The sequence below is a fragment of the Cotesia glomerata genome, linkage group LG6 (genome assembly GCF_020080835.1).
Source record: "Cotesia glomerata isolate CgM1 linkage group LG6, MPM_Cglom_v2.3, whole genome shotgun sequence".
Lineage (NCBI taxonomy): Eukaryota > Metazoa > Arthropoda > Insecta > Hymenoptera > Braconidae > Cotesia > Cotesia glomerata.
This window is the reverse complement of record NC_058163.1, coordinates 23,777,845-23,788,616: the sequence shown is the minus strand read 5'-3', so window position 1 is coordinate 23,788,616 and position 10,772 is coordinate 23,777,845. Positions and strand designations below refer to the sequence as shown.

The window sequence follows — 10,772 nt, the reverse complement described above, 5'->3', positions numbered from 1 at the left end:
CTGTACACTTACTTGGTTGGTAGTGTGTTTGATAGCGTGTTTGTTATACCTATACATACCATTAATATGTAGAATGTGTAATTCGAGTACTGCGACATCTTACAACACACAACTATTAAAGCCGTAGCAAAATATACTCCCGCTATTTTTTTTAAAAACCGGATATCAAGGAAGTTTTTTATTTATTTATTATTTTTATTATTTCTTCTTTAATTGTTTATTTTTTTTAAATTATTTTAGTCATTTTTTAGATTAAAATTTTGTAATTTTTAATTTTTTTAAATTCTTTAGAAATTACGCGGGAAAATTTTGAATATAAAATTTGCACTTTTTAAATATTTTAAATGAAATTTTAAAATTTTTAAATAAATTTGAAGATATTCTTCTTGAAAATTATTTTTTTAATAAATTTAATTTTTTATTTAAAGAAATTCTATTTCAGCTACTTTCACGTTTATGGAAATTTTTTTAGATTAATTAGTAAAAAATGGAAATTTAATTTTTAAACTTACAAATTTATATTTAAATTATTTTTTTTATCCCAAGAATTTTCATAATTGTTTTTCCTGTTATTACATATTATCAGTATACTTAAAGATTTTTTTTCATGATAATTTGATAATGTAAATGGCGATTGAACTTTGCTTAATAGGCGTTACGGAATGTTACAATCTATTTTTTACTCTATATAATAAAATGCTCATTATATTAAATACAGAAAGTTTCATAAACCTGCCAACTTTTACAATGTTAAAAAAAAATTATTTCTTCATATAAAAATTAATTTGATGATTTTTTTTTATTGAATAAATTATGGCAAAAAAATTATAAAAAAAATTGAGATTTAAAAATTAAAAATGAAATTTTTTTAACAAATGTTTTTTGTTAAAAAAATTAAAAAATAATACATTTTTCTCATAATTAATTAAAACTTTTTTTTCTTCACATAAAAATTAATTTGATAATTTTTTTAATAAATAAATTATGGCAAAAAAATCAGAGAAAAAAAAATTGAGATTTAGAAATTTTTTAAAATTAAAAATGCAATTTTTTTTTGTTAAAAAAAAAATAATTCTTCACACAATTAAATTGATTAAAATTTTTTTTCTTCACATAAAAATTAATTTGATAATTTTTTTAATAAATAAATTATGGCAAAAAAATTATAAAAAAAAAATTGAGATTTAGAAATTTTTTAAAAATAAAAATGCAATTTTTTTTTTGTTAAAAAAAAATTAATTCTTCACACAATTAAATTAATTAAAATTTTTTTTCTTCACATAAAAATTGATATAATAATTTTTTAATTTTTTTTTAATAAACAAATTATGGCAAAAAAATTATAAAAATAAATTCAGATTTAGAAATTTAAAAAAATTAAAAATGCAATTTTTTTAATAAATTTTTTTTGTTAAAAAAAATTAATTCTTTACAATTAAATTTTTTTTACAAAATAAAAAATAGTCTTCTTAAAAAATAACATTTATGATTCATATAACTAAATTAAAAATGAAGAAATGAAGATGATAGTGAATCATCGTTAATATATGACAGATTTAAAACACCAGCAAAAATATGACACAACAAAATAATTAATTTTAGCTTAAATCGAAATTATCAGAATTATCATTATCTACTTGAGTCTATTTGTCTGTTGTCTCAGTATGAGGTCTTGCATAATAATGATACATACATAAATAAAATAAATATACAACATATATAAGAGTAGGGCCTATTAGAGCTTTTAACTCTGATACTTTTGCTACTTATACTGTACACTTCAATACTCTTACTTACACTCGACTCTTGACTGCTGTTTTTACTTTATCATTATATGTAAATGCGTGGAATGCTGTAGGACGCTAGATATTATTATTATTACTATTATACTTACGTTTGCACATTTAACTGTACTTAAAATTTATTAAATGAAATCATTTAATTAAAAAAAAAGTTCTTTTTTCTATCAAAAAATAATTTCAAATAAAATAATTAATGAATATTTTATAACTGAAAAAACAATAATATTTAACGTTGAATATTTAATTGGCCGATTACGTAATCGTTGATATTTTTAAGATAAAATAAATAAATATATATATATACATATCACGACTGTCGTTATTTCTATTTGTATGACGTCATCGGGTCATCACTGAGACTTTACCTGTAAATATAATTATGTACAGTTTAATTTAAAAAAATTTTTTTTTTTTTAACAATTAAAAATATTTTAGGAGTATTAATAAATAAATAATCATTAATTGAGGAAAATGAATTCAAATTTATTTATCTAAGAACATTTAGTTACGTATTTCATCTCAGTTAAAACAAAAAAATATAAAACAAACAAAATATAAAAGAAGAAAAGTGACGGCGACTATCACTGGCTTTAAAGCAGAGTTAAAAAAAAAATGTATTTTTTTAAGTTGGAAAAACTAGACTCAAATATTGATTATTATTATTATTATAGAAAAAATTTGAGTTTATATTTTTATTTATAAATAAATCTAGAATAATTTATTTCTTCTCGGGAATTTATTTAAAAATAAAATTAGTGAATGAGTGAGTTGATAATAAATCTAAAAAAAATTTTTTAAAAAGATGAAAGCCGGTTAAAGCTTAAGCTAGTTTTCCTTTCATTTTTTTAATAATTTTGTTTAAAGATGAAAATATCTTCTCTGAAGACGTCAATAGCGCCGAGATACATATTAACTATCATCAAAAATTAAAAGCATCCGTAGCTACCTGTATCTACCGCTTGTACAATAATCTCAAAAATTCATCTAATTACAGCTAATTATTTTAAATATGTTTTTGTTAAATATTTTAATTGAAAATAGCGATAATTCAAGTGTTACTCGGATTATCTAGCATAAGGCTGTTAAAAGTATTGCTTCCTATAATGTCTTACAAAAAGTGTTCGGATTACATAAATTACCGCTGTCTATACTGATATCCGTTATTTTATTTTATTTTATTTATTTAGTTTAATTATTTATTTATTATTTTTTTTAACGTTTTTTTTTTCATTTATTGAAATATATTTAAATATATATTTGTCGTATGCGTATAGTTGATCATAACAGACCAGCAAATATCAACAAGTAATAGAATCAAATGATACAGATAATTTAAGATGATTATTAGGTGGTAATGACATTGAATATTTTTAAACGTGGTGACATGGAATTGGCCTGCTGCTGCTGCTGCTGCTCCTCTTGTAGCTTGATGACGATGTTGGTGTTGTTGTTGTTGTGGTTGTTTTTAAAATTTTTTTAAAAACCGTGAACTTTAAGCTGGTCAGGCTTTGCCAAACCTGCTTTGGTTAACCACTGGCATATATTTTCACGTTGATCACCCTGCAATTGGAGCACCTCCCCGTACTCTGGGTGATCTACTACAGTCCCATTGCACGCAAACTCCTTTAAAAAAAAATTATTTATTTAAAATTAATTAATATAAATATATCAATAATTAAATTATTAGTTTAAATTTATTGTAAAAAAAAAAAATAAATAAAGTACATGACATTAAAATTAGATGAAAATTAAGTTAGCCGACATCTAAAAATTTTTAGAATTTTTTTTATTGAAAAAATTATTACAAAAAAATTAAAAAAAAAAAAGTGCAATTTTTAAAAAATATTATTTAGTTCTAATTTAATATTAAAAAAAAAAATCTCAAAAAATTAACAATGTCGGCTAACTTTAGTAATATAAAGTTAGCTGTCACGACATTTTTTTAATTTTATTTAACAAAAAAATTTTTTCTGAAAATTTATTTTTAAAAAATTGTATTTTTTATTTTTTTTTTATTTCTACATATCTATTTTTTAAATAATTTTTTTCGGGTCATAATTTATTTGTTAAAAAAATTTTTTAAATTATTAAATATCTGCTAAATTAATTAATGAAAATTAATAATTTTAATAATTAATAATTTTTTTAATAAATAAATTGCTGCATAAAAAAAATGAAAAAAAAAAGACATTTAGAAATTTTAATAAATTAAAAATGTAATTTTTTTAAAATAATTTTTTGAAACAAATTTTTTTGTTAAATAAAATAAAAAAATGATCAAGTGTCAGCTAACTTTAATATGATTATTAATTTTCATATATAATACACGGAAAGAACAAGATAACACTGGATATCATCCCAGATTATATTGAATGAAAAAAAATTTCAGATAGTAGCTAGTATAATCCAGATATCACGCAGTATAATCTGGATTTTTTTTAACTATCTGAAATTTTTTTTTCACTACAGATATCACTGAGTATAATCTGGGATGATATCCAGTGTCATCTTATTCTTTCCGTGTCTATAGACATTAAAAAAAAAAATTTGATTGGTAATTAAGATGACAAAGATCTATTTTAGTGACATACAATAGATTCGTTTATCGTGATAGAGTAGACCAAAGATCAAATGTAGGACAAGGCCATATCTAAGTATAGTAATTCTTAACTGTATTGCTTTATATTGAGACCATTGCATTAATAATAAATATAAACAAATAAAAAATTTATTATGTTTGATTTTAAGCTTAGGAAAAATAATGACATTAAAGTTAGCAGTCACTTTATAATTATTTAATTTTATTTAACAAAAAAATTTCTTCCAAAAAATGATTTTTGAAAAATTGCATTTTTAATAATTTTTAGAATTGTTTTAAGAAATAAATTCGTGAAAAAAAAGTTATTAAAAAAAAATTGATATGTAATTTTTAATAATTTTTTTAAGAAATAAATTAGTGCAAAAAAATTATTTAAAAAAAATTGACATGTAATTTTTAATAATTTTTTTAAGAAATAAATTAGTGCAAAAAAAATTATTTAAAAAAAATTGACATGTAATTTTTTATAATTTTTACATGTCAATTTTTTTTGCACTAATTTATTTCTTAAAAAAATTCTAAAAATTATTAAATATTTACTTTAATTTTCATGAAATAAATAAAATAAAATAATTTACCTTTTTACATGCTCGAACTATTTTTTTCAAGTCATATTCCGACGATAGTCCTTGTACAGTTGTTAAGGTCTTACGACCATTTCGTTGTTGGATTCTTATATGCACGAGACCGTCTTGGACATCATCATCAGTACCCTTGTTTGCATCTGCAAAGGGGTCTGCACAAAAAAAAAATTCAATTACTCATCAATCAGTTTCAATTTGAAGATTTTTGTTTAAATTAAAGTGGGAAAAATTTTCTTGGGAATTTTTTTTGACTCCAAGTAACCTTTGAGATAATTTATAGAAATGAGTAATAGAAAAATTACGTGGTATGGTGCAAAGACGCTACGTGTCCGCCATTTTGACAAAAAAAAAAAAAATTTATTCTACTGGAATTATTGAGTAAAATTTTTTTAGTTCACAGTAATGTTTTGTACTACATATTTCTATGCTAGATAATGGCTGCTATAGACTATTGATAGCTATCTAGTAGACAAATAAAGTAGTGTTTGTAAAAATAAAGGATAAAATATAAAACATTAAAACTCACCGAATGTGTTAAGATTCTGGATGGACATACGACAAACAAAATAGATCCCTCGTAGTTATACGACTGCAAATTGCAATTACAAATAGTTTTTTTTTATTTGACAAGGATACTAGTTTGTATTATTGAAAAAAATATTAATGTGCCGTAGAACAGAGCCTTTAAATTTTTTTTAATTAACTATAAATGATGACGATGGCGACTAGCACGACGACAACGACACAACGATCAACGACGGTAAATCCAAACGATAATGAGGATGATGGTATGATTTTGATGGTGTGTAGTGGTACCACAACTACAACTACAGACAGGTTATTGGTTGTAAAACATTAAAAATGTATCTGTGAGTAGGATGTACTAAAGTCCACTTTATATTCTTTCTCACTCTTACTCTTTTCCTCTTTCAAGTCTGAACTTAGCCGAAAATTAAAGTTGCATTTGTCATCACGGTCATTACTCACACAAATATATATTTACGCATCATCAGTATCTGTGTGCTGGGTGGAGTTCATGTGTGCCAATATTACGACAATAAATACAATAAATTCCAAACAATCACTTTTTTTTTTTTTACTTAATAATTTTTTTTTTTAAAAATTAATATTTGTAATTTTATTGTTTTGTTATCATTATTTAATTTTATTTGTTGAGAAATTTTTTTTAGTTTTTGATTTTGGATAAAATTGAAGTTAGCAGAAGATCAAAAATTTTTATGAGCAGCGTGAATGTTGCAGTTTATTTTTAAATTGTACTGAAGTTAGCTGACAGCTGTCAATTTTTAAAATTTTTATAAAAATTTTTAACAAAAAAAATTTTTCCAAAAAATTATTTTTAAAAAATTGCATTTTTTATTTTTTTTTATTTCTAAATGTCAATATTTTTTTTTGCCATAATTTATTTGTTATAAAATTTTTAAAATTATTAAACACTTGCTACATTCATTTTCATTATAATTTTTTATAATTTTCACATAAGGAATTTTTTTATTAAATTTTTTTCATAATAATTTAATTATTATAAAATTATTAAAAAATTTCTAATGTCAGTTAACTTCAGTGTCTTAATTCTTGAATCAATTATTAAAAATTTATTTTCAATATATTTATTCGAATTGTAATCAGATGATCAAAGAAACTAAAAAAAAATCCTAAAAGATTAATTAAAAATAAAAAAATAGTTAATTTAATTTTTTTAACTATTAAATTTATTTGTGTATTCAAAATTAATTGAAAAAATAATTCAATCCTAAAAAAAAATATGAAAATTAAGTTAGCCGACATTTAAAAATTTTTACAATTTTTTTTATTGAAGAAAATTATTACAAAAAATTGACTTAAAAAATTTAAAAAACTGTAAGTGCAATTAAAAAAAAATATTTTTTAGAACTAATTTAATAAATAGACAAAATCAAAAATTTCGGCTAACTTTGTTATAAAAAAAATACTTGACAATTTTTTTTAATTTTTACATGAAAATTTATAACACTAAAATTAGCCGAGGTTTTTAATTTTTTTCTTTCATTAAACTAAAACTAAAATATATTTTTCTAAAATTGCACTTGTAGTTTTTCAAGTTTTTCACAAATGAAATTTTTCTTTATTTTTTTGTAATAATTTTTTAATTTAAAAAAATTTTGTGAGAATTAATTTAGCAGATATTTAATATTTTTTTTAACAAATAAATTATAGCAAAAAAAAATGAGAAAAAAAATTGACATGTAGAAATTTAAAAAAATTATAAATGCAATTTTTCAAAACTAATTTTTCAGAAAAGATTTATTTGTTAAATAAAATTTAAAAATGATCAAGTGAATGCTAAAAAAATGATTAAAGTTAGCAGTTGCTTGACAATTTTTTAATTTTTTTAAATAAATTGCTCCAAAAAATTATTTCTAAAATATTGGATTTTTTATTTTTTTATTTTCGAAATGTCAATTTTTTTTTCCATAATTTAATTGTTAGAAAAATTCTAAAAATTGTTAAATTAATTTTCATATAAAAAAAACGTTTTTATTGAAAAATTATCAAAGAAGTGGGGCAATTTAAAGGACATTGATTGGACATTGAACACATATGGTATGTACGGCAATTCTCAACGGCATCTGGTGCTGGGAAAACTGTAGATAAAAGATAGATATATCTTGTATTTTGACGTGGAACTTTAATAGTTTAAAATAATATGAAACTGTACTTTTTATGAGGTAATGTATATACAATAATAATAGTTTTAATGCAAAGAATATAAAAAATATAAATAATTGTACATACTTACTACTTACCGGTAGAAGATTCTGATGTATTTAGTAATTTAGTTGCCTAGCCTGAATTGTTGCTCTTGCCTTCACTTCCTCGCATCTCGCATCGGTAAAAAAAAACTGGTTATGACACTTGGCATTTAATATAATATATTGCTCCGATTGGTGTTTTTTTAAAAATAGTTATTAAATAAATAAATTAGTTTTAAATAGTTAAAATAAAATGGCGAGTCCAAGAACACGTCGAGCTTTGGGTGAACTGAAGCCTCACGATGAAAATAATGTGAGTAATATTTATAATTATAATTAAAAAAACTACTGCTGTCAGTTTTTTTATTATTGAGCTATTTTTATTTTTATTAATTTTATTAAAATAAATTTGTAGAAATGTTTTGAGTGCGGAGCTCATAATCCTCAATGGGTATCTGTAACATATGGGATATGGATCTGTTTGGAGTGTTCGGGCAAGCATCGTGGCCTTGGTGTTCATCTCTCATTCGTAAGGTCTATATCAATGGATAAGTGGAAAGATGTCGAGCTGGAAAAAATGAAAGTCGGAGGTAATAGAAAAGCTCGTGAATTTTTTGAGTCCCAACCTGATTGGGATGATTCTATGCCAATTAATAAAAAGTACAATACTAAAGCGTCTGCTCTGTATCGTGACAAGGTAATTAAACTTTATTTTCAATAAAATAAATAATAGTTTAAAAAAACTAAAAACACGCTTTTTATAGAAAACCAAACTAAAAAATAGAAAATAAATTTAAATTAAGAATAATTAAAAAATTTCAATAAATATAAATTAATAATAGTGTAAATAAAAAAAATGTATTTTATTTTAAAAAGCGTGAGGTGCATGGTGTCAATAGTTATAAATATTTTATTGACAGATATGAGTAGAGTGATTATCATTTTGATAATATCTTAAAAAGCACCCACGCTTTTTTTAAAATAAAATACATTTTTTATTTACACTATTATTAATTTATATTTATTGAAATTTTAACACTATTCTTAATTTAAATTTATTTTCTATTTTTTAGTTTGGTTTTCTATAAAAGCGTGTTTTTAGTTTTTAAACTATTATTTATTTTTACTTTTTAGTTTGGTTTATTTATAAAAGCGTGATTTTTAGTTTTTAAACTATTATTTGTTGATTATCAAAATATTCAGGCGCGCAAATTACCCACGGAGAGTTACATACTGACATACTGACATACAAGTGAAGCTAATAAAAAATAATTATTGTTATAAATATTATAAATACGGGAATCAGAGTTCGATTTCGGAGAGCGAGCCTGAGAAACGGCTACCAGAACCAAGGAAGGCCGCAGGCGCGCAGATTACCAACGGAGAGGTACTGAAAAACTGACAAACTGACAAACAAACAAACTGACATACAAGTGAAGCTAATATAAAGCGTGTAAAAAACCTACGGAGGAAAACACCTGGTTTCGAAATATAACTTCGGGATGGTCATCAGAGGATTCCGGGTTGATGTACGGGTTTATCTGTGCCATTCCCGATGAAAACCTGCGGAGGAAAACACCTGGTTTCGAGATATAACTTCGGGATGGTCATCAGAGGATGACTAGGAAGGTCATCACCTGGGTTCTAGGTTGATAATAATCAAAATTTAAATAATATCATTATGGTAGTCTCTTTATGCGAAGGAGAGTTACATACTGACAAACTGACAAACTGACAAACTGACAAACTGACATACAAGTGAAGCTAATAAAAAGCATGTAAAAAGTATTCTATCAGGGTGGCGACTGAACACTGATTTCAAAATTCCCTGACCAAAAATAAAATTCCAGAACTTACAAAAAAATAATTGTTATTCAAATATTTGTTATAATTGGAAATTATTTTGAAAATAATTTTTGTATGCTAGAATTCATATCTAATATCCAGAATTGAGTAAAAATTTGGAACTATAAATTATGTTATACTTTTTTGCAGATTTTCAACTATTCAAAAAAGATCAGTTTCTTTCGATTAAATGTTTATAACTTTTGAAAATACAATAATTGATATTATTATTATTACTATAATTAATCATTGAGAAGTTATACTTCTTTTTTATTATTAATTATCCATACATTTAGTTTTTTTACTATTATTGATCGTAAAAAAGAAGAAATATAAATTAAGAAATTAAATAACATCAATTAATATTAAACATTATCTACAGTATGATTTTTAGAATGCTATAGAAATAATTTATTATTTCTACAGCATTTTAGTTTATTTTTTAAAATAAACTAGAAATTTCCCTGACACAATTTAAAACTCCCTGACTTTTCACTGACTATTCTAGAAATTTCAAATTCCCTGACATTTCCAGGTTTTCCAGGTTTTCTAGGCCAATCCCCACCCTGTCTATTTATTTTTTTTTTAACGATACTAAAGTTAGCCGATGAAAATTAAGTTAGCCGACACTCAAAAATTTTTGATTTTTTTATTAATTAACTGATAATTTTAAAAAACTATTTTTTAAAAATTCCACACATAATTAGGTAGATTTATAGAAATCTAACTATTATTAACCGGTCTTAGCCTGATTATTTTTTCAATTACGGAAAAATTCCACTGTGTCCTCTTCCCCTATTCATGCTTTCCCAACTCCCTTAAAAAATTTGCTTTTAATATGGCTCTTTACCGTAAGATGGACGGTAAATCAAATTTTAAGGAGTTGGGAAAGAACGGGGATAGGTGAAAGTGGATCTATCAGTGGGGGATTTTTTCGTAATTGAAAAATAATCAGACAGCTTCCCAGATCTGGGGAATTCGAACCCAGATCTCTGAGTTACGTGCCAAGCGCAGCTCCTTTACCATGGTTAAGCTATACTCGGTATCAATACATCGACTACTTTATTCAGTCACGTATATAAGACCCACCGAGCAAACAACGCCACCGGTCTTCATGTTGTACTTTTAGGAAAATCTTTATCATAATATGTTTTATTTATCGAATTGTGCCAGCCAGGAGAAATCTGTGGGC

General features: G+C 23.4%; 2 protein-coding genes across 3 annotated transcripts in view; one reads left to right on the top strand and one right to left on the bottom strand.

The window, feature by feature from the left end:
- Positions 1–2,264: 2,264 nt before the first annotated feature.
- LOC123267586 (eukaryotic translation initiation factor eIF1) lies at positions 2,265–5,924 on the bottom strand. Its single transcript, XM_044732302.1, has 3 exons — positions 5,512–5,924; positions 4,980–5,137; positions 2,265–3,425 (listed from the first exon to the last, which is right to left on the bottom strand). The coding sequence occupies exons 1-3, from the start codon at positions 5,537–5,539 to the stop codon at positions 3,279–3,281; spliced, it is 333 nt and encodes a 110-aa protein (XP_044588237.1). The 5' UTR covers positions 5,540–5,924; the 3' UTR covers positions 2,265–3,278.
- A 1,636-nt stretch (positions 5,925–7,560) lies between these two features.
- Positions 7,561–10,772, top strand: part of LOC123267573 (ADP-ribosylation factor GTPase-activating protein 1-like) — a 16,437-nt gene continuing 13,225 nt past the window's right edge. The window contains exons 1-3 of one of the 2 annotated variants that reach the window (XM_044732278.1): positions 7,561–7,711; positions 7,969–8,048; positions 8,151–8,432. In XM_044732278.1, the coding sequence (XP_044588213.1) occupies positions 7,989–8,048; positions 8,151–8,432 (342 nt within the window). In that variant the 5' untranslated portion in view covers positions 7,561–7,711; positions 7,969–7,988. Of the gene's footprint in view, positions 7,712–7,738; positions 8,049–8,150; positions 8,433–10,772 lie in introns of those variants that run through there. The other variant, XM_044732279.1, reaches the window with a different exon arrangement.